The sequence below is a fragment of the Callorhinus ursinus genome, unplaced genomic scaffold (assembly GCF_003265705.2).
Source record: "Callorhinus ursinus isolate GAN/ISIS: 27379988/994484 unplaced genomic scaffold, GSC_fseal_2.0 scaffold35, whole genome shotgun sequence".
Lineage (NCBI taxonomy): Eukaryota > Metazoa > Chordata > Mammalia > Carnivora > Otariidae > Callorhinus > Callorhinus ursinus.
In genome coordinates this window covers 13,308,218-13,333,548 of record NW_027397097.1, presented here as the reverse complement: position 1 = coordinate 13,333,548, position 25,331 = coordinate 13,308,218, and the positions used below count along the sequence as shown (strand labels likewise).

The 25,331-nt window shown below is 37.6% G+C and overlaps 1 protein-coding gene across 22 annotated transcripts in view; it reads left to right on the top strand.

Annotated features, from left to right (window-relative positions):
* DLG2 (discs large MAGUK scaffold protein 2) overlaps positions 1 to 25,331 on the top strand; it is a 2,181,535-nt gene that overhangs the window by 1,584,428 nt on the left and 571,776 nt on the right. For all 22 annotated transcript variants that reach the window (XR_012374525.1, XM_073879808.1, XM_073879828.1 and 19 more), the window contains one exon: positions 1,037 to 1,161. Coding sequence is in view for 21 of the 22 variants with exons in the window: in XM_073879808.1 (XP_073735909.1) it covers positions 1,037 to 1,161 (125 nt within the window). In the remaining variant the exon portion in view is untranslated. The remainder of the gene's footprint in view (positions 1 to 1,036; positions 1,162 to 25,331) is intronic.

The following is a 25,331-nucleotide window of genomic DNA, read 5'->3' as shown; positions in this document are numbered from 1 at the left end:
GTGTCTTAATTAATTTTTCTGGATTAACTACTAAATTCTTAGTCTTCATCTCTTTTTATCCAAGAGCAGAAATTAATCAAGTAGTTGTAAATTTAGTAAGCTATCTTGGTTGTAGTGAAAATAAATACCCAGTGATAGAGGACTGGTTAAATAAATGATAGTTTATGACCTTGATGAAATAGTATCTAACCATTTAAAACGGATAATTATAAACACTACCTAGGTGTATGGATATGGCTTAAAATATAATATGAATTAGAAAAAACCATCAGAACATAATATGGAAACATAAGGTAACCAGGGAGATGTAGATTAAAGGAAAATATGTAAATAATAAATACGTTAAGTTAGATGGCTTGTGAATTTGGGGAAGACTTTAATTATGCCTTACATACAGACTTAAAAGGTTATATATACATTGGATGTCAATTACTGTAATCTGCATGAGTAAATATGAAAGCTTTATTAGAATATAAACTATCACATTTACATGCCGCAGTAGTAATACATTCCTTGTCAATATCTATTGCAAATTAAAACCTGTTTATTACTGAAAAATATCTCACATTTATTATAACTCTAGAAGGGAGACCTGCCTTCTGAAGTTAAAGCTTCTTGTTATATAGGAACACATTTATTTGATGCATAACAGTACTAGAAATAAAATTAAAACAGCCAAATTTCACTACTCTACCAAATCAGTTTTCATGTAACTGGTTTCCTTTTATTCTTTTTCATATGCATGTATAATTTTTACAAGTGACACTAATGTTTTTGCATTTTTTTCTTAAAAGCAAAAATATAAAGCCCTTTGAATAAGCGAAAATTAAGACCCCTTAAATTCTTGGAACACAGAGACAAACTTGAGTGTTTTCCTGACCTTCCTTTGTCCGCTGACAGTGCACTTTATAGCTTTGTATAAAAGACTGTTATCACCTGATTTCCATTTGAGTAGTAAGATGATAATTCGGAGTGCAAGGGGAACTAGGTTTAGGTGACAGCCATATCATTTAATGTCTACTTATTGTTTCTCCAGGGGAATTCTGGCCTGGGATTCAGTATTGCTGGAGGGACAGATAATCCCCACATTGGAGATGACCCTGGCATATTTATTACGAAGATTATACCGGGTGGTGCTGCAGCAGAGGATGGCAGACTCAGGTAAAGCTCTGAAACGCTAGAATTATTTGGAAAGTAAATCTGCCACATCAATGAGACATGTTTATACCTTTGGAGAATAATAATTTTACAAAGCTCTGTACTTGAAAGAAATGGCTGTCAAAGCAAGCTTTCTGTAATGACTTTGCAGATTTCTTATTACTTACTAAAATTCAACTAGTATTTAATTTGTGTTTGTTGACGGGCACTACGTTCAACATTCAGTCTGGCTCTGTAAGGAGAGAGTATGCAGATAAATCTTGTGTTCCATGGGGTCTTCATTCTGGTTGGAAGGAATAATACTCAGAGCTGGTGAGCAAATAATAAAATGTATCAAAAAACAATCTTCTGTAAATAGTATTAGCAAGTAAAGCAATGGTATAGATACTGTGTGTATTCATAGATTCAGCAACCATTTATAAGGGCTTTCTCCAGGAGTTTGAACAGAGAGTCTAAAAACTATTCTGTAGGAAGATTCTATTAAGATTTTCACTAACCCCATAAATCTGAACAAGAACACAGAGGGAGAAAGAACAAGTTATCCCAACAAAGAGAGAAACCAACTTGACTTGGATGAGGACCACATGTGAGGTTAAGTAGGTAGATGGAGCTCAGCATAGAGTCGTAGCTGCTAGAGCCAGGGCCCCCACTCTTGAAAGAACTGAAGATTGTTTGGGGAACTAAGGGTCACACACATGGGACAATTAGTAAATAATATAAAAATCTATAAGAGATCAAATACCCGCTACAAGGCATTGTAGATTGGAACAGTTAGAAGAGATTTCCCTGGGAAGAAAAACATGTCCCAGTGTTCTTCTAGGGCTTCCACCCCACTGTGAATCCCCTCAGGCCATGAAGTTATATATAGAAGTGAATCAATAAATTCTGTCTGAATGAATGAATGAATGGATTGATTAATTAATTAATTAAAGGAGATGAGGTAGGAGGGTAAATTAATGAGTAAGAAGAGGGAGGCTTGCATAAGCAAAGTCCTCTAGGTAAGAATGATGCGCTTGCATGGAGCCACAGTGGAGACTGTGAACTAAGAGTCACAAATGTAAGCTCTGTAGCCTGTCCTCGGTATGCTTTTTTTCATTAAACATAAGTATGCTACTTTAGTGTTTTTCTTATAAAGCAGCCAAGGACACTTTTGTTCCCTAGCCACTTGTTCTGATGCAGTGATTCCTTAGGACAGCTTGTGGAAGAGAAGCATAGATTTTTTTTTTTTCAGGTGCATCTGCATCTTCTATCAACATGAAAAACAGGAGTGACACTCCCACAGGAAACCCCTGCTTTTTGACAATAGAATTTTCAAACTGAATTGATGAGATTAATTTCTGAGTAAGGAAATATCCATGCTACAAGAGTAAACAATTTGAAACAGATACTGTGTAATTCGTATGAGTCACAGTGGGGACTGGGTTTGCTAGTATTGAATGCTGGAGAAGCACCATTTTCAAAATTTAGAAATAGAGTTATTGGAAGATAGCTCTGAAATCAATGGTCCACAGTCGATCTCCTCATCTCCCACCACTCTGCCTAGAAGTAGAGGAACTTCCCTCTCTTAGCAAAATTTTGGCTCTAAGTTTGGGATAGAATAGCCTTTATGTTAAACATGCTTACCCTACAGTTAAAAATGAAAAGCAGCAGTGCCACCATTGTTTGCTTGCAAATCTAGGTGGCAGTCTCATGCCTATGGAGGTAAAAGGAAGTTCTACTAGAAACAGCATTCAGTAGTTGTAAGGAGGATAATCATAACGCTAACTAAAACATATTGAACTTTTTACATGTGTGGAGCATTGTGCTAAAATAGATAGAAATAGAGATGTACGTAAACACATACAGTCTTCTAGATACTCACAACATCCCTCTATGGTAGATACTAGTATTTGGCCATAATATTAACTCATGAAATTAAGTCTTAAAGACTAAGAAGATCATCCAATTAGCTTTGACTACATCCAAAAATTCATCCTGAATATCACTTGTGTACTCTCTAGACTCTCATTCAAGAGTAGAATCTTATGCATCATTTGGTCTCTGCCTAAAAACTCTCAAAGGTAAAGTTTTTCACAATGTTAAGGGGCACCTCTAAACATTACAAAGTTGGTTATTTTTCTGCTGAGCTACAGTTTTCTTTATTCTGACTTCTACCTGTGAATCATTACAATGGCTTCTTGGAGCCAGGGTATGGCCTAGGACTGCGTATGTGAATATTGCCTCCTAAGGTTGTACAGTGAACAACTTGGAAAACTGAACAGTGATTCTAACTCAAGCAACAAAATATACCTACTCCCCAGCCCACATTGCAGGCTTTTGCTTATGTGAAGAGAGCTATTGGGTAGGTCTCCACTTCATTTTGATAGATCCTTGCTATTACCACAGAGGTTGTTTCCCACCTCACTGCTTCCTGCCATGAACAGGGATGGCCAGGAGACGTTGAAGAGATCAAGAATAACAATCAGTTGAAAATCTGGCAGCATGACATTAAGTATAGGTTTTTAGAATTTGGCAATTTACCTAGTTCAAAATGTACATTTTACAGATGAGGAAACTGAAGCTCAGAAGAATGATTTATCCTGAGGCATAAATCTTTGGAGGCTCTGCTTTAACTAGGATCCAAATGTCTTGACTCAAGTAATTAGCACCATAAGGTAGTTTTGAGGGACAGTAACACCCAAGCCCACCCAAGAAGTCTTTGCTCAGTGTGGCGTGAACACTGTTCAAAGATGGGCCAACAAGCTGTGAGGAGTATTTTTTATCTCACCATTTGTGCTTCAGACAGGGGAGCAGCACATTACAATGTGCTCTGGAAAGATGTAGGTTCTAAGCTCTGTATACTAATATAATTGATCTTGGAAAGTTAGACTCTTTCAGTCACTGTGTTCTCCTACGTAAAATGATGATACTCATACCTACTCCATTGAGTTGTTCTGAGGATTCAGTGAGAAAACTTATGTCCCTAGCTAATCAGTAAATATTAGCAATGTCTCCCCCATTTCCCTATCTGCTCTCTCTGCTCTCAGTGGTCTTTCCTCTGCTCTTGTCTGTTTTTCTCTTTTTCTCTATGGTTTTCTATTACCTTTCCTCTCGTCCCTTCCATCTTTCTTTCAGTCTCCTTTCAGCTGCCACATCTTTCCCTAAGCTTCCTATTCCTTTCTGTTCATAGCCCCTTTTCTCCTGCTTATAACATGGAATTAAAGCCCATTTAGAAACAGGTATGGTACTAACTAAGGCTTTATATTTCTGTTCTTGAGCTTATAATACAGTTAGCTGAATCTGCTATGTTTCCTTCACTTAAAAAATAAGCTCACAAACTAAACATGGTTATGTTTTACTTGAAAATTTTTTTGTTCTTCCATATGAGTTAGAGACTTAAAATTTTTAAGTGTGTCTTTTCCACGATAAATTACATTTTTGAAAATTAGATAACACTAAAAATTTATAATGAAGCTGAGGCCCAGGAAAATGAGGTCATGGGTCTGCCCCCAAAAGAGTAGAAATTTGAACTCAGTATTAGTGGATATATTATAATCAGATCAACAATAGTAATAGCAGAGACCAACATAGTGCTTCAATGTATTGAAGTATTCTCCTGGCACATTAACTCATCTAAAGTGTACAACCACAAGTGAGACCCACACTTTTCAATTAAAAAATCTAGGCACTGGGGTACCTCAGCCTCAGCCACTTGGTGGCTCGGTCAATTAAGCGTCTGACTCTTGATTTCAGCTCAGGTCATGATTTCAGGGTGGTGAGATCAGGCCCAGCATCTGGCTCTGCATTCAGCAGGGAGTCCGCGTGAGATTCTCTCTCTCCCCTCTCCCTCTACCCCTCCCCACCTTGAAGTCTCTCTCTATATATCTCTCTTTCTAAAATAAATAAATAAATCTTAAAAAAAAAAAAGGAAAGAAAAAGAAAGAAAATCGAGGCACTGAGAGGTTGAGTAACTTACACAAGGTTGTTGGAGCCAGAATTTGAACCCAGGCAGTCTGACTACAATGTCCATGTCTTTACTTTCTAAGTTATGCTGGGGGAGAGCAGGGAGACAGTTAAAGACACACTGTAGTAGGCAGCATTCTAAAATGTCACTTCTCAGGATTCACACCATAATCCATAGAACCTATGACTATCATGAGATATCACTCCTGTGATTATGCTGTTATGTTATACGACACAGTTGACCTTAAGATAGGGAAAGTAGTCAAGGGAGCCTGATCTAATCGTGAATTTTAAAAGTGGAAAATTTTCTCTGGCTGGTGGCAGAAAAGAGATTCAAAATGTGTGAAGTACTTGACCCTCTGTTGCTGGTTTGAAGACAGAGGGAAGAGGCCATGTGAGAAAGAATGAGAGTGGTCTCTAGAAGCAGAGGTTCTTCAAGCAGACAGCTAACAAGGAAGCAGAGATTTCTATTCCACATCTGCAAGGAACTGAGTCCTACCATGACCACACGAGCTTAGAAGAAGACTCTATGCCTCCAGTTAGATAACACTGTTACTCAGCTGACATCTGGATTTCAGCCTGTAAGAACCTAAGCAGAGATTCCAGCCATACTGCACCAGATTTCTGACCTACGAAAACAGTAAGCTAATAAATGGGTGTTGTTTTAAGCTGCTAAATTTGTGGTAATTTTCTAAGGAGCAATAGAACACTAACATATACATCATTCCAGGAATTCCAAGTTCATTGTAAAAAGCCTTCCTGCATGAGCTCAATCACACTCAACATAAGGTGAGTGTGCAGGCTTAAGACACGGATGAAATGAGACACGGTTCTCTCCCTAATGAGATTATACTCCAAAGTGCGCTCAGGTCTCAGGGGTTGCCCCAGCTGAGAGATGTAAAAGAAAGAACATACTATTTGGAGTTGGAGGACCTGGATTTCAAGTTGTATTTTCTAGCTGTGTAGCCTTGAGACTCTTTTTTAAGCTCTCTGTGCTCCAGTTCCCTCACTGGTTAAACTAGAGATAGGGGCATAGATCTCAGAAAGCTATGGTAAGGATTAAATGCAACGGTGAGCATGAGAGAGCTATATAAAATTCAAGGCCCTCAACACAGCTTTTCTGCCAAACCAGCCATTTAACTGCACGCTGAACTTAAGCCACAAGTCTGTGACAGCCAGGAAGGGATAATTATGGTAGAATTCTAAAATAACCACCAATGACCCACATCCTGTATAATCTCTTCCCCTCGAGTGTGGGAAGAACCTGTGAGTATGATGAGATATCACTTTCCTGATAATATTGTTTTATGTAGCAGAAGAGATTTCACAAATGTAATTAAGAGTTAATCAAAAGAGAGATTATATTGTGTCAGCCTGACCTAATCCAGTGAGGACTTTAAAAGCCAAGAGATTGTCCTGCTGGCCTGGACAGAGCAAACTTCCATGTTGTGAGAGGCTTTACGGAGGGGACCGTGTGGCAAGTACCTGAGGGCAGCTTCTAGGAACTGAGAGTTGTCCGCAGCCTACAGCTAGTGAGATGGAAGATTTCAGTGACACAGCTAAATTCTAACAATAGCCACATGAGCCTGGAAAAGGACCCCATGCTCCTGAAAGGAAGGACATCCAGCTGACAAACTAAACAAACAAACAAAGCAAACCTTCACACCCTGATTGCAGTCTTGTGGGACCCAAAATGTAGAACTCCACTAAGCTGTACTCAGACTCCTGACCCACTGCAGCTCTGAGATAAAAAAATGTATGTTGTTTTGAACTTTAAAATTTGTGGCAATTTATCACTCAGCAATGGAAAATGAAGATGAACACTATGGAATTCTGACTCTGAAACTCCCTTATGGCTGAGTGCAGAGTGGCTTGCCCATTGACAGCCTCTGCCAGCCAAACCACACTCTGAACCTCAGAAACATTGAGCAGGCCTCACAGCTGGTCGCAGGCCCTTCACACACCTGGATGCAAGGGTCAGAAAGCACAATGAGAAGCAAGGGATGGACGAAGGTCAGAAACAGAGAAGAAACCAGTGCCCCAAGGGGAGAGATAGCAGAGATCTGTTTCATCTGATGGCTGGAGATGTGAGTCTAAGCTAGAGTGAGAGAGAGAGCCAGAGCTATAGAGAAAATGGGTAACGAGGGCTAAGTTAAGAGGCAATGCAAGAGAGCACATAGTGATTTAAATGAATTTCTCTGGACAATGATCTTTCCCCTATGTAACCTCTTTTTAAATAAAACTTATTGTGTATATGTGTTTGGGGATATGATAGTTGTCCTTTGCGGGGTATATATAAAATGCAGAAGAGTAGACAGAAATTAAACAAAACACAACACATTAATTTTTACACTAAGAGTCAATCACTATTAACATGTTTTGTGCATTTATTTCTGGGGGTTTTTTTTTGCCATTTTTTAAATTTTTGTTTGGATCATGCTCTCTACATTTAGCATTTGTTTAACTTCACATAACCTTATTTCATAAACCTTTCCCTAGATAATTTTTTGAAATCCCCTACAACTATTTTAATTGTTGTTTAAAAACATATTTACCATTTACATTGTTAAGAGTTTATTTTCAGTTTCCCAGCATTTTAAATAATTATTTAAATCTTTTAGAAGACATTGTTGACCTTGTTTTTCATAATTTCCCTAGATATATTTCTGGTAGTAGAATTTCAGGACCAAAAAGTATGAACATGTTAAAGAGTTTTGACACATATTGCTAAATTTCTTTCCAGAGAGACTGTACTAAATTTTACTTCTACCAGCAATGTTGGAGAAGGCCTATTTTACAATATGTTGTCAGTATTGCATGCACTTACACATATATAATTTTGGGTTGTTTACCAAAATAAACAATGGTGTATTTCCTTGTTTTACTTTGCATTTGTTTGACAGCTAACAGTAAGATTGAACTTTTCAAAAATGTTACGATTTATTTGTACTTTTTCTTTTGGAAGTGGTCATTAAAATTTGGTAACATTACCTATCTTTAAAGTAAGAACATTTGGGAAAGAACATTAGGTTTTCTTCTAGAGCAAAATAGATATATTTCCATGCTTTGTAGAATGATTTTTATTTCTACTTTTGTTTCTGAACCATAAAAATGCCTTTTGTGTGGCTTCAAGTCCCTGGATTGCTGCGGACCAATATTGATCTGTCATCCTGGGGAAGAACTATCACATGACAGCCTCCGTTTGGCGATGCAACAATGACATTTTACACAACAGTGCATTTATTAAACCCATCCACAGCACAAAAGCAGCATGTAGTAGCAGGCAAAAAATATGGCTGCTTGCCAATTTCCTGACAAGTGACACAATTTAATCTCTCAGCCCTCAGCACAATAATATCTATTTCTACACAAGATGAGAAAAAAAAGTTTTCTTTAAATCCATCGCTTCATTTGTTCTTTCCACGTCTGTTTATGGGTAAGGCTGGCTTTGTCCTTATAAAACCTAAGACAACATACATGTTGATTTCAAGCAAGAATAATATTGATCACACTGAGGTTTGAAAATATTGGCCAAAGTTGAGAGGTCAGGATCGATGTTTCAACAATACAACTCCCATGTATAAACCACAGCATTGTCCTTTTGACTGTCATTTGGTAACTCACTCTCTGATTTTTTTCATTAATTCATATCCATTAACTCACTGGTGATTTTAAAATAAGGAAGTAAGGAGAAAGAGAGGAAAGGGAAGAAAAGGAGCAAAGGGAAGGAAAGAAAGAAGAAGAAAAAAATTGATCATTAGGAGTGAAAGACAACATAGAACTTGGAAATGGAGAAGGCAAACCTAAACTTAATATTTTCTGGGCAAATGAAAAGCACCAGGCAGAGGAAAGAGAGCAACTTCCAAGCATCACTTATACCCAAGACAGACTTTCAGATTGTTTAAGGAAATAGAAGATTTTAAGTAAGTAAAACTGCATAAGAGATTGTTGAATTTTTAGATTACCTGTCCACATGGAGATTTCATGAGTTTGGATGATTGCAAATTAAAACCTTATGAGTCATCAAGACCAACCTATCAATTTCCATAATAACCAAATTGATTATTGCTTGAAATGACTATGATGATGCTACATTTTTCAAAGATAGAGACTCTCAGTGTCTTCAAAACCAAGTGAACTTTTCTTTCATTATTGTTTTGTGGGTAAAGCAGGACATAAATCCAACTGTTACCCTGAACAACAGCTTCATAAGAAACAAGACATCATTATTTAGTGCAAATGATACCAGTGCGCACCTTGGAAAGAAATATGGTGAGGGAGATTTCAGTGGACTCATTCTTATGGATTATTTCATTTTGTGTCTGCCTACAAGAATGAAAAGGGGTGAAATGGAATAGCCCTGTGTCTTGATTTTCTCTATCAATATTATCAGCCCTGAATGTGTTGACAATCTGTTAGACAAGAAGAAAAATCACTTAGCAGTTAGTTCCATGGTAACTGGTAATGATGAGTCCCCAACAATCTAGAACTACACAGGAACATTTCTAAACAAGAAGAATAATTTTAGCTACAAAATTGGTAGAATACCAGGTGCCATAGCTGGGAAGGCATGTCCAACAATTTTCCTATTTTGGTAAAGTGTTATGTAATCTAATAAGAGAAATACTTCAATTGGTTAAACAAAATAGCTTTATGACAAACATGCTTCCCCCACCCACTTTTAAACAAATTATGCCAAGACTTCTAGATATCTGCATGCAAAAGAATTAAGTTGGGCCCCTACCTCATACCACACAAAAAACTAACACTATGTTGATCACAGGAGTAAATCCTCATGAGTAACCGTTGAATTAGGTAGTGGTTTCTTAATATGACAACAAAACAACAACAAAAAAACAGATAAATTGGACTTCATCAAATTTAAAAACTTCTGTGCTTCAAAGAACATCATCAAGAAAGTTAAAAAAACAACTCACAGAATGGGAAAAATACTTGCAGTAATATATTTGATAAGGGACTTGTATCCAGAATATATAAAGAATTTTGACAAATCAAAAACAAAAAGACAAATAATCTAATTTAAAAATCAGCAAAGATCTTTGTGTTAGTTTCCTATTTCTACTGTAACATATTACCAAAAACTTAGTATCTTAAAATAACACAAATTTATTATTTATAGTTCTGAAGGTCAGTTATCCAAAATCAAACTCACTGAAATAAGCTGAAGATGTTGCTCGGAGGCTCCAGAGGATAATTGGAAGAATCCATTTTCTTGTCTTTTCCCAGCTTCTTGAGGCCAGCTGAATTCCATGGCTTTCCATCCTTTCCTCCATCTTCAAAGGGCATCAGTCCAATTTTTGCTTTTGTTGTCATATCTCTTCTTTAACTGTAACTCTACCACCTCCTTCTTCCAAGGACTCTTGTGATTACATTTGACTCACCCAGATAATCCAGGATAATCTCCCTGTCTCAAGATCCTTAACTTAATCATATCTGTAAAGTTTCTTTGATCTATAACATAATATATTCATAGGTCAGATATTAGGTCTTGAACTTTTTTATGGGGGTTAGAGAGGGATTATTTAGCCTACTGTAAATTTGAATAGATATTTCTTTAAAGAAGATATACAAATGGTGAATGACCACATAAAAATATGTTCAACATTATTCATTAGGGAAGTGCAAATCAAAACTATAATGAGATAGTAATTTATACCCAGTAGGATGGCTATAATCAAGAAGATAAATAATAACACATGTTAGCTGGTATATGGAGAAATCAGAAGCCCCATGCACTGCTGGTGAGAGAGCAAAGTGGTACAACCACTATGGGAAACAGTCTGTCAGTTCCTCAAAAGTTAACAGTTACCACATGAATGGCAATTCTACTCCAAGGTATATACCTAAAGAGATTTGAAACTTACATCCACACAAAAACATTACTTATAATAGCCATAAAATATAAACAACTCAAATATCTATTAACAGATGAATGAATAAATAAATTTATTCTGTATGGACATACAGTGGAATATTATTCTGTCATGAAGAGAGATGAAGAACTGATGCATGCCATATCATAGGTGAAACTTGAAAACACTGTTCTATGTGAAGGAAACCAGATACCAAAGGCCACATACTGTACAATTTTTATTCCTATGACATGTCCAGAATAGAGAAATTCACATAGGTAGAAAGTAGATTAGTGGTTGCCAGGGGCTGATAATGAACGTGGGATTTCTTTGGGACATGATGGAAATGTTCTAAAATTAGATAGTGCTAATGATTGTACAACTCTGAGGGTATACTAAAAATCAGTGAATTGTATACTTTAAAAAGCCAAATTTTAAAATATGGGAACTAAATCTCAATAAAGCTGTTATTTAAAATATCCAGTCATTCCTTTCTGGGATAAAATATTTATTATTTACAAATATGAATATTTTTTCTTCTAGTTTTAGAAAGCTCACGACTTCTTCACATTGCTGCTACCAAGTTACAGAAATAATTCATTTGAAGTTCCATCATTTAAGAAAGTTCTTTTAGGAAAAAATATATTCACCAAAGAGAGAGGACCTATGGTTTAGGCTCCATGCCTGTATAGTCTCAGTAATCTTTAAAATAGGCAAATATCACACCATGCTCCCATTTCCTAGGAAAACTAACAGATATTTGACCTTGTGTTCAGGTACTAAAACATCAACACTTTAGAAAAATTATGGGACAAAGTTTTTATTTTCAAAAGCCACAAACAAATCACTAAGTGCTTTAAAATTTAGGAGGATTAATTCAGACTGAGTTTTATAAAGTTCAGTTATCCAAATATACTTTAGGAAGAAAAGAACATATTGATCCTGCCAAAGGAACAATGGAATTGGTAAGACATAGATGTGCTGGCTCATATCCCTTAAGACTGGCTTCATAAGGCTCTAAATTTTCTGATTTGATTCTAGTCCCTGCTTTATGTGTAGAGAGCAATTTCTGGTATTGTTTGTAGATCTAGACTCAAACTCCCAGTTCATACTGAAAGTTAACAAGATTCACTGCTTTCGTGAAGGACAGAGACACACCTGGGGGTCTCCACCACTAACTAGCTCAGAGGCCTTGAGAATGTTACACAATCTTTTTGATCGTAGCATTTTTCTCCCTAAAATGAATATGATAGAAGTTCTTTGGGAATTTTCTGTTTCAAAGTCAAATTGTGATTATTTGACTTTTGTTGACTGAGACATTCAGAATGCTATTATAGTGGTCAGATTAAATCTGTGGCTCTGAGAAGATGCAATCTTCATTGTATTCCCAAAACAAGGGGCTGATCACTTTAAATGCTGATAAGGTATTTGTTATTATTTATTCCTGATAGTCTCCCAAAAAGAAAGGTGTCATTCTAATATTCTGAAACTATATTTGATACTGATTTTAGCAAATAGCTGTTTGGGATCTAGACCAAAATAGAACAGTTTGGGGGCGGCTGGGAGAAGGGCAAAGCACTCAAACTACCTCCTCATTTCTAGTTCAATAGTTATTTTCAAGAATGGTTTTTCTGAACAGTTACAAATTATGTTACTTAGAAAGACCTAATAAGATGGTCAGCTTTGTGCAAGCATCAAGTCATTACAAATTGGCTTAACAGTTAGATGCCAAAATCATTAAGATGTTAGAGCTGTTTAATATTCATTCAGCTCTTATGCAGGGCAGGGGATAGTAAAAGTAACAGTAAAATGAAGACTTACATGTCATCTCCTGAGTGAAGTTTCTATATGCTATGCAGTCCATGCCAGGCAACCTTTACTGACAAGCTATCCCTCCATCCTCCCACACCCTCCACCCACCCACATCTGCACATTGCATTTTAGTTTCCTAGGGGAGGCTGAGGTTGGGAAACCAGGTGAGAATTTAGGATGTTAGACACAGAGTTCTGTACTAGGATAGCAGCACAGGGAGAGCAGACCCCAGCTCCCAGCCCCTCACCAGCCTTTTCTCTTCTTGCTCCCAGCTCCTTGCTGCACCACAAGGAGGGTGGGGACATGCCCGTGACACTGCAGTTTGCACAGCCAAGCTTCATCTCTGCAAATAGTCATCCTTCCACCACTTTTGAGTCTAAGGTTGTGCACAAAGCCTGCACCATCAACCCTTTGGAACCTGAACTTGGGAAAGTGGTTTACACAGCAGTAAAGTGGGCTGAAGTCAGGGAATTCCAGAGTCTGTCTGTTGTGGGTGAGGGGGAGTCGACCCTAAGTGGTCATTCTCCCTAGGCATTATAGACTCCCTATGAGGAGATCTTTAGTGAACATTAATCCCTTAAAAGTTAGTTGGCAGGTACAATAAGGGAAATGTATTCATTGACTTTTGAGGCCCAGTAAAAATTAAATAAATAGGATATGTATGTTACTGGTAGAGTTATTGGCTTATAGGGTTTCTCATATTAAGTTTTGCAGAATTAACTGTTGTCTCCATCCCAATTTATAGAGAATAAGTTTTGCTCTGTCTTTTTTTTAAGATTTTATTTATCTGACAGAGAGAGAGCACAAGCAGCAGGAGCTGCAGAGGGGAGAGGGAGAAGCAGGCTCCCTGCTGTGCAGGGAGCCCGCCGCGGGGTTTGATGCGGGGCTCCATCCCAAGACCCTGGGATCATGACCCAAGCCAAAGGCAGACGCTTAACCTGACTGAGCCATGCAGGCGCCCCAGTTTTGCTTTTTCTTAATGATAACACATGTACTTGCTTTAGATGACTGAGTTATTTTCTTGATAATTGTATCTGAAGAGAAAAAACATAGAAATCTCTAAGCCACTTTAAAATGCCACCATTCTGTATGTCTGAAATCTCATGGTACTTACTCAATACTCTATCTCCTATAACATCTTACACTGTCCTTTACCCGTAATAAACACTTGGAACTAAGAGCTGCTGTTTATTAAGCTTATTATATGAACTTATGAAGGCTCAAGGAGGTTAAGTTACAAGTGGCTGAGCCAAAATTGTAACCAAGTCTGATTAATTCCACAATCCATGTTCTTCCTACCACAGGACGTGACTGCAATTATCTGCAGATGAAAAACTGAACATATATTTAAGTATCTATGAACACAGAGCCATACCAACAGCCCATGTGATAGTGTCAAAAGTTAAAAAGTTCAAACCTACCTAAGTGACATCCAAATTCTTTAAGCTCTTCAGGAATTTACTGATTGGCTTGGATTGGAGGTCTAGTCACAATACAACTCTATATGAAAGAACATGATAAAGATTAAATAATTTTGTTTTTGAAGATAATGCAGTTCTCTGATTAGAAAATAATGCATGCTCATTGTAGAAAATCTGGGAAATATAGGCATTTAGAAAATAAATTAGAATCATTCATAATCCCATCATCAAAAGGATGTATTTATTATATTCCTTTATATTCAACGCATGTTTTTATATAGTTGAATTTTTTATCCTGCCTTTTTCATTTAATATCACAATATAGGCATTTCCTTACATGAAAATATATTTTGCAAACATTAGTTTAAAGTGCTTCATAGTTTCATGTCATATAGATGTAACATCATTTAACTTTTACCCTATTTTGGATATTTAAATTGTTTATTACATTGTAATGAACATCTTTGTGGAAGGGAGTTAAAAATCTGACAGATATTAGAGGAAACCAGGCTAACTATTCCTAGTTCAAGTAGTTATCACATATTACTGGATTTGAAATGTCTGCAAACTGGCTCTAGTACTCCTTATTATATTTTGTTTGTTTTGTTTTGTTTTTAAATCATAGACCAGAAGTTTTCTTTTGCATTATAGCTGAATGAATTAGCAACAATAGTTTTAACTGAGAAACACCAAGCTTCTGGTGACGTACTAACATCCAGGACAGTATCAGTGTAATACTCTGAGCTAAGAAAATTTACAAGTCAACCTCAGGCAAGTGACCCAGAATTAGTCAGTAAACACCCAGGATTTTGGCCCAAATCATTTTTGGTTATGCAAGTTAGTCTGGTATTTAGAACACAGACATAAGGGCCACAAATTAAAATCCACAATACCCTGTTACTAATTAAAATGCTGGTATGGTTTCCCTTCTATTCCTCCCTCCATTAACTCCTTTAAATATTATAGTCTAATTTAGTAGTAAATTACTAAAGAGAAAAGCAGGACCATTAGGGGGAGAAAAAAAAAAAAAGCAATTCTTCCCTTCAGAAAACAATGAATTAAAGAAGGAATTATTAGCTGGTTCCTTTGTTTATGTCTGTACTAAAATACAAATAAACTTTAATATTCATTATCTCAGACATGTATTATTGTAAAAATACATATATTTTAGAGCTTCATGTAAAAGTACCCTATTGACTAATATGTTGTGCGGGGCATGAGAGGACCAGAGCTGCTTTATTGCCAGAAGCTCATCTCTGCATTTCCATGCTTCTGGCATTCAGATAGGGGCATCGGACATGCAAATCTGAGTCAAAAAATGGTGTGGGCAGAACCATTTATGTATGAATGTGGGGAATGAGAGGAGGCAGCCTCAGGACTTTCAGTGTAGTGGGGTGAGAGATCTTGAGGGGGCTGATGCCACTGTCATCAACTCCAGTGACACTCACTGAAGTTGGGAAATTGAGTGAAGTGACAAATATAAGGAGTAAAGCAAGACTTGTGACCTGCTTGTCCTATAAGTATTTCCTGAGCATTCTGTTATGTATCAGACACTTGGAGCAGGGATAGAGCAGGAAACAAGAAAAGCAGGATGTGTGCTTTCAGGCCTCTCTCACAATGAACAGAGTGGAAGTGAGTGCTATGACAGGAAAGTGCATGAGCTGTACATATGGCCTGACCTAGCCTAGGGGTATCCAGGGGAAACCTTGCAGAGAGGAGGTATGTAAGCTGAGATGGAAAAGGTAAGTGCTAGCCAAGAGAAAAGGGACGGAGGAGTCCCTGGGCAGAGAGAACATGTCCAAAGCCTGAAGGCAAAAAGGAGCCAGGCCACTGGGACTAGAGCTGGGGAGAGAGAGTGGACAGACACGAGATGAAAAGAATGAGTTACACATGAGAAATCAGGCAGAGACAGCCTTGATGCCGTAGTAATTTGTTCTTATCCTTTGAAAAGCATCACAAAACGTTGAATGCTTTGAGGAGAGAATGGCGGAATTGAATTGTTACCTATAATGATCACCCTGATTGCTGTGGGAGTCTGGCTTGGCTGACAAGAGCACATACAGGGGAGCAGCTCAGGGAGCTATTGCAATCATTCAGGTGATGACTGATAGGAGTTTGGACCAAGATGCTGATAAAAAAAACTCTGAGAAGTGGACAGATTCTGAAATAAACTGAAGGAGTAAACTGGATAAGGCTTAGTGACTAATTGGAGTAGGTTGTGAGAAGTTGTATTCCTTCAAATAAATCAACAGTGCCTTCTCTGTCCTGGGCCCCATTTCATATGCTAGGTACACAACAGCCTTCATCCCATAAAGATTACCATCTAGCAGAATTATCGGAATGATTTTGAGGTGGGAACGAACATGAGCATTGGTAAAGACTGGTAGAGAAGCAAAACTGGAAGATAAGTTTAATAATTCTCTTTTGAACAATATTAGGTTTAAGATGCCTGGGAGGAATTCCAGTGGACATATCACACAGGCAGTCAGACATAGAGTTTGGAAACTCTGAGAGATCTGGTTGGAAGCATAACTGTGAAGTCAAGGGAATTTAGAGACTTCCTTGAAAATGTATAGAATAATAAGAAATAGCCATCCAAGAAGTAACCTGCCACTTCATATGGGTTCTTCTTTGCCACTTTTCCACCTACAGTTCTTCTATTTTACAAAAGAAAGGCATATGTCTCACCCATCCCAAATTCTACGATGGCTCTATTTGCTATTTAGTACTCTTTTACTACTAATTTAACAGTGTTATTTTACTTCTAGATGTAAGGGAATAATCTGAAATAGTGTTGCTCAGGATGAGGAAATCAATGACTTTAATCATTGAAGTTAATGATTAATTAATGGGTAATTAATTATTTAAGTCATGTGGTTTCCCATTCTTTGCTCTTAATGAAAATGAAAAGGAATTATAATCTGACAGATCATTAAAATAGTTTTAATGATAGATTACAGGATCTGAGGCATTTTACTTGGAAGGAATTCAAAGTTCTCTTTCCATTCCCATCTACTTGTTTTTGTGAGCAAGTTTTCTCAGCACTTAGAATTGTAGAAATGAAAAATAGGAATTCTGAATCTTGTTTTATATTATCCTTAATTTATATTCATCAGTGGAAACATGAGGTAATTTTAAAATGCTTCACTTACTCCATTAAGAAATGAATCCCCAATATGGTTGCATTTTTATTGTTTTTAGATTTATACATTGAAATTTCATAATATATTTAGGTTATCTTGATCAGTCATTTACTATTAATAATTATAACTCAGTTAAAATAATTTTTAACATTTAGAGGCTTATATCACAGGAAATTTGAAAAAAAATCATAAGATTTATATTTTTACATGCATTTTTATTTTATATAAGTATGTTAGTGTGATCCCTACAAGATATTCCAACATAGAACAGTGAAATGAAAGCAAAAGTTCAAGGGTGCCTGGGTGGCTCAGTCATTAAGCATTTGCCTTTGGCTCAGGTCATGATCCCAGGGTCCTGGGATCAAGCCCCACATCGGGCTTCCTGTTCAGCGGAAAACCTGCTTCTCCCTCTCACACTCCCCCTGCTTGTGTTCCCTCTCTCGCTGTCTCTCTCTGTCAAATAAATAAATAAAATCTTAAAAAAAAAAAGCATAGGTTCAAGGGAAAAAAAAGAAAAGAAAATTTCCAACCCCTCCAAAAGTTCTTGTTAATTTATATTTTAAATTGGTGATCATGGATTTCAAATTGGTAAACATTTACATTCCACTATATAAATTTGAAACAATGATATAACCATTGAAAATAAAATTTTACAATTCACAATAAGCCAGAAATTAAATCCTTTGCTATTATTTAAATTTATGATGAAAAAATTAGATGTCAAAGCATGCAAAAGAGCATAGTTTTGTTTTTACTTTTGTTTTCTAAGTATAAGGATCAATAGATTGGGAGAAAACTAAAATGAGGAGGTAAAAAGGGGTGATCAGAGTGGTAGGGTCACAGAAGACAGGAGAAGAACACTTCAAGGAAGGAGTAAGCAACTGGCTTCAACATTGTCATAAGATAAACTAAGATCAGGACTAAAGAGATTGCATTGGATTTGGCCAAAACCAGATGACTTGTGAATTTAGTAGGAAAATTTTCTGTATTTTTCTTGGTAGGGGCATTGTGAGGAGACAGGATTAGAGTGGGATAAAGAAAGAATGGGAAGGAAGAAATAGAGAATATATGTAAATAGCTCATTTGATAAATTTGATTTGTAAAGAGGAAGGAGGACAGTAGCCAAGAGGCAATGTCAGGCTAACGAAAAGATTTTCAAAAGATTAGAGATACCAGAACATGTTTGAATGTTCCAAGACTGGGCTAAGTAGAGAAATGGGGTTTAAGGATATAGGATATAAAGAAATTAAATGATCAGGTAAGTCCTTAAAAGAATGTGAATTGATGGACCTTTGGTATCAGAAGGGACGCTTCCTCCACTGTAATAGGAAGAGAGTAGAGGACATGGACTTGCATGTAGTTAAGCATGTAATTTTGGCATAATCAGTTGAGGGATTTCTCATCAGATAGTTTATTTTTCTCTCTTGGAAGTATGAAGCAAACATATGCTGGAGGTGGTAAAAGAAAAAAAAAAAGGTTCAGAGATTATCATTAAAGAACAAGGGACTGCAAGCTGACCAGGTGTTTGGAGATCATGAATTTATAATGACTCTCATCATCCATTGGTTTTCTCCAGCACTTTAGTGTTCAACTGCTCTGGAAGAGGCAATGGAGGAGAAGGACAGTTGGGCTCAATCAGGATTGGGGTTTTGGCAGACAATTGTAATAGAAGGACCAAGTGTCAATATCATAAACAGGAGTGATAAATGGCAAGGAAATAAGACCAGCAGTCCTAAGATGAATGTATAATTTTTATTTCCATTTTTTAAAACTTTTTTAAAAAAATTATTTATTTATTTTAGAGATAGAAAGAGAGCACAAGCAGGAGGGACAGAAAGAGAGGGAGAGAGAATCCCAAGCAGACGCCATGCTGAGCATGGAGCCTGACGTGGAGCTCAATCTCACCACCCGGAGATCACGACCTGAGCAGAAATCGAGAGTTGAATGCTTAACTGACTGCATCACCAAGGGGCCCCTTTATTTCCATCTTTTATCTGCTGTGTGAATTTGAGTCAGTTAATTAACTTGTCTAAGTCTCAGGTTTTCCCACTTGAAAATGTAGAATTATCTGCATAGCATATTTCTAGACTTTAAGAATAAAACATAATATTGTTGAAATGTTTTATAAACACTGTTTCTGGAGGTTACTACATTTGTTGTCATAGGACTCCCAGGAAATGTGTGGATTTCTTTTGGATCTCTTTCTGGTCTCCTTTATCTTCTGGAAGCTTCTCTCATCTGCTGTCCTTGTGCCTATGGTCTCCTCTAATAAATTCTTCCATGAAATGGAAAGCTGAGAACAAGTGTAAGGACTAAGCATACCATTTGCAAACATACCAATTCAACCACTAAATCAGTGAGCACTCATTTTGGTTTTATAGAATCATAGAATAGTACCAATTTCAAAATGTGTCATGAGTTTTCATCACAAAATTAATTTGAATTTATTTTATGAAATATGATTTAGCCTAAGAAGAGATGAGGGGTATGGGTGTTATGAAATCACATAAACAATAACAGCTGATTATTGTAACTTAGAAAAGGTTAAAAACAGCATCACTAATCATCTACACTCAAAAATTACTACCTCTAAGCAATTCAGTGTTATCTTCTGGATAGAAAATTGCTCAGAGCCTTTGCCAGTACTAAATAATTCTGATAATTATGGGTTTAAATTTAAGAAGATCTTTGAACTAGAGCTATCAGAATTCGAATCTGGATAGCGAGATTGTATATACTTTATTGTTGACAAACCCAATCCAAGTTAGGTAGAACTACTATTTATTGATCCCTCCCTTCATTCATTAATTTATTTGTGATTCAACTATTTATTGAGTGACTTCTATGGGCTTGGCACCATCCTAGGCGTTAAAAATAAAATGGTCAACAAGACAAGGTTTCTGTTCTAAGGAACTTACATTTTTGTCTTTTGGGCAGAAAATAAATAAATATACAAAATATCACAAGTAATAAGTGCTATGAAAAGAATGAAGCAGAGTGATGTAGGATGAGTACCTGGTGGCTACTTTCGTTTAGGTGCTCAAAGTAGGCTTCTCTAAGGAGGAGGCACTTAAGGTAAGATCTTACTGACAAAAAGGAGCCAGCCAAGCCAAGGTAAAGGAAAGACTTTCAAAGTTGAAGGAATACTAAGATCAAGTACCCTAGGGCAGAGTTGAGCTAGGCACATACTACAAAAAAAGTAGGGCCATTTTGGCTAGGATGGAGGGAACAAGAAGGAGGGAGGTAGAAGATGAGAGCATAGGAAGAGGTGGGAGCCAGGTAGGACATAGAAGACTGGTAAGAGGTTTGGATTTCATTTTACATGATATGGGAAGAGGTTGGAGGGCTTCAGCAAACAGTGAGTGACACCATCCAATTCAAATTTAAAAATCAGATACTCTGGCTTCCATGTAGAGAATGTATTCTAAAGAACAGTAGTAACAGTGAGCCAGTATGGCTGGGTAGAAGTGTGGTGACTTGGACTAGGTGGTAGTAGTGGAGATGGAGGGAAATGGATGAGTTGGGATCTATTTTCCAAGATTGATCTTGTTGATAGATTGCAGATACAGGGTGAGGGAAGTAGGGGCAACCAGGAAAACTGAGTGGATGGTGGGGGCTCACTGTGAGGAGCTGTGTCAGCCACTGGCAGTAAAAAAATAGAGACAAAATGTCTTATTTCATAGAGCTTACATTCTGGTGGAGAAAAATCTAATAGGTAAGAAAATAAATGGGTGGGCCTGGGTGGCTCAGTCAATTAAGTGTCCAAGTCTTGATTTTGGCTCAGGTCATGATCTCAGGGTCATGAGACGGAGCCCTGTGTCGGGGTGCTTAAGATTCTCTCCCTCTCCCTCCTCCCCACTGTGTGCAAGTTCTTTCTCAAAAAAGGAAGGAAGGAAGGAAGGAAGGAAGGAAGGAAGGAAGGAAGGAAGGAAGGAAATGATTTTAGATAGGTATCTTACTTGTTATTGAACTATAATATGCTGAGAATTGTTTCCCTGTAACGACCAATGAATTTACTCACCATGAGATTTAATATTTATAATTTTAAGAACTTGTAAAGATGCCAACAATTTCCTCTTAAATATTTTATGCATCTTATAAACTGCAGAAATCACTTATCATCAGAAAATATGTTTTTGCTCTGTGTAAGTAGAAGTGTACAGAACATCAACTGGTTCATAAGTTACTGTACACACGCCATGGGAGAACATCAAAGGACACCTCTTATATTCATGGTAAGTGAAGAACAATTCAAAATAAGTGGCAAGATTGCAAGCAGTTTGCTACATAGTATACTTGAATTCTCGCTGAGGGTTCGCTTCTTCTCTTTCTATGGAAATTAAGTTCCAAAAATTATAATAATCATGAGAATAATAGATGAAAACTTGAAATTAAAACATCAATTCTGAAGTTTGGAAGACGTGTGTAAGCTAGAGCTAGTCTTGTGTTTTAAGTGATACTTATGATGTGATTTAGGGTCTTCTTGTCAATCTCCTCCTCTCCACTCCTATGTCAGGGGCCATCTGTACCTTTCTCGTTCACCACTGTGTCCTTGTGCCTACACGATACCTGGCACTATGTAGCAGATGCTCAGTAAATATTGGTGAAATGTGCATATTTGTGCATATCAGATGTATTACATCTCTAAACTAATATTTGAGATTTTATCATTGGTGATTACTTGCTTTTTTTATTTGTTTAGACCTTGCCCCCTCACTGGAATTTTTTTTTAATAACTCGTTTCTTACAGTGATTACATTTGAGTGGATTATATTTATAGAAGAGAAACAAGATGACATAAGACACAGCATTCTCATGGGACAAAGTCACTGGAGAAGATGAGGAAAAGTATGGATACTGGCAGCAAAGATATCATTGACTAACTTCCCTACTTTTAAAATTCACTCATTTATTAATCAAACATATATTCACTGCCAACTCCATGCCAGGCATGATACTAGACACTAGAGATACAAAAATGAATTTAAGATAGAATTTCTCCGAGCAAGATGGCGGAGGAGTAGGAGACCTGGATTTCCTCTGGTCTCAGGAATTCAGCTGGATAGGGATCAAACCATTCTGAACACCTATGAACGCAACAGGAGATCGAAGAAAAGAATAGCAACAACTCTCTAAACAGAAAAAGGACCACTTTCTGGAAGGTAGGACGTGCGGAGAAATGAATCCGAGGTGATACTCGGGAGGATAGATGGCGGGGGAGGGGCCTCCATCCACCACTTCTGGCAAGTGATAGAGCCCGAGAACACAAAATTAGAACTTTTAGGAGTCGGCTCCACTGAGGGACGTCTCTCCAGGGGCTAAGCGGGGGGTGGAACCCTCGCTGGACAGTGTGGTCTCAGGACCCTCAGGGTCACAGAAAGACCAGGGGTGCCTGAGTGCAGCAGAGCTCCCAGGTATCGGAGCGGGGAAGCCGGCTGCAGAGATGGAGCCGAGAAGCGGGCTCTCAGCTCAGGGTTGCCATAAAGCGTGATCTGCGGCACAGTCGGGCCACTGCTCCTTCAGCAGATATAGGGAGACTCTCCTTCCTCCCCCTGGAGGAGTGGCATGGGAGCGCACCGCAGGGATCTGATGGGTTTGGAGACTCCACTCGGGGTCGGGTGCCAGAGATAGAAACGCTCGGTCACAGGCCAGGTGAGCATGGAGTGCGGTCAGAGACCAGGGAGATGCGAGTGACTGACTGCTTTTTTCTGGGGGATCACTGAGGAGTGGGGCCTCAAATTCTCGGCTCCACCAGGGCAGAGATTGGGAGGCCGCCATTTTCACTCTCATCCTCCAAAGCTGTACCTAAAGCATGCAGGGAACAAAAGCTCCCGAGAGCAAACCCGAGCAGATTGCTTAGCCTGGACCCGACAAGGGCGGGACAATTCCGCCTCAGGCAAAGACATTTGGGAAACACGGCAACAGGCCCCTCCCCCAGAAGATCAGCAAGAACAGCCAGCCAAGACCAAGTTTACCGATCAATGAGAATGGCAGAACTCCAGCGCTAGAGGAATACTGCACGTAGAAATTCATGGCTTTTTTACAAGGATTCTTTAGTCTTTCAAAGTTAATTTTTTTTGAACTTTTCTTTTTCCCTTTTTCAACCAACATCTTATCAATCCCTTTTTTAAAAAACATTTTTATTTTTCATTTTTAGAGTCATATTCTATCCCTTCATAGTAGTTACCCTTATTTTTGGCATATATATATATAAGTTGTTCCCTCTTTAAAATTTTAAAATAGAGTTTCTCCTAACAGGTCAAAACATACCCTAAATCTCTGGTGTATGGCTTTGTTCTAGTCTCCTACCTGATTACATTCTCTCCCATTTTTTTTCATTTTTTTTAATCCTCCCCTTCTTTCTTTTTTCAAAAAACTTATCAATTCCTTTTATAATTTTCATCTTTACAGTCATATTCCATTCCTTCATCATATCAATCCTTATTTTTGTACATATATAAGTTTTTCTTTCTTTAAAATTTTGGGAGGTACTTTCTTCTAACAGACCAAAATAAACCCAAAATCTAGTGTGTGGCACTGATCTAAGCACCAGCTTGATCATATTTGATCATATTCTGTTTTTTTCTTTTGTTCTGTTTTGTTTGTTTTTATATTTATCTTTTTCTTTTTTTTTTTCTTCTCTTTTTTCTTTCTTACCCTTTCTTTTCCCCCAGCTTCAGATCTTTTCTGCTTTGTTTAGACTATATTTTCTGGGGATATTGTTACCATGTTAGCATTTTGTTCTCTCATTCAACTATTCTCCTCTGGACAAAATGACAGGACACACACAAAAAAATCACCTCAACAAAAACAAGAAGAGGTAGTACCGAATGCCAGGGACCTACTTAATATGGACATTAGTACGATGTTGGACCTAGAGTTCAGAATCGTGATTTTAAAGATACTAGCTAGGCTTGAAAAAAGCATGGAAGTTATTAGAGAAACGCTTTCTGGAGAAATGAAAGAACTAAAATCTAACCAAGTTGAAATCAAAAAGGCTATTAATGAGGTGCAATCAAAAATAGGGGCACTAACTGCTAGGATAAATGAGGAAGAAGAGAGAATTAGTGATACAGAAGACCAAATGATGGAAAATAAAGAAGCTGAGAAAAAGAGAGATAAACAACTACTGGATCACGAAAGCACAATTCGAGACATAAGCAATACCATAAGACAAAACAATATTAGAATAATTGGGATCCCAGAAGAAGAAGAAAGAGAGAGAGGGGCAGAAGGTATATTAGAGCAAATTATAGCAGAAAACTTCCCTAATGTGGGGAAGGAAACAGGCATCAAAATCCAGGAGGCACAGAGAACCCCTCTTAAAATCAATAAAAATAGGTCAACACCCTGATATCTAATAGTAAAACTTACGAGTCTCAGAGACAAAGAGAAAATCCTGAAAGCAGCTTGGGACAAAAGGTCTGTAACCTACAATGGTAGAAATATTAGATTGGCAACAGACCTATCCAGAGAGACATGGCAGGCCAGAAACGACTGGCATGATATATTCAGAGCACTAAACAAGAGAAATATGCAGCCAAGAATACTATATCCAGCTAGACTATCATTGAAAATAGAAGGAGAGATAAAAGGCTTCCAGGACAAACAAAAACTAACGGAATTTGCAAACACAAAAACAGCCCTACAAGAAATATTGAAACGGGTCCTCCAAGCAAAGAGAGAGCCTAAAAGCAACATAGCCCAGAAAGGAACGAAGACAATATACAGTAACAGTCACCTCATAGGCAATACAATGGCACAAAATTCATCTTTCAATAGTTACCCTGAATGTAAATGGGCTAAATGCCCCCACCAAAAGACACAGGCTAGCAGATTGGATAAAAAACAAGACCCATCAATATCCTGTCTGCAACAGACTCATTTTAGACCCAAAGACACCCCCACATTGAAAGTGAGGGGGTGGAAAACTATTTACCATGCTAATGGACACCAAAAGAAAGCTGGGGTGGCAATCCTTA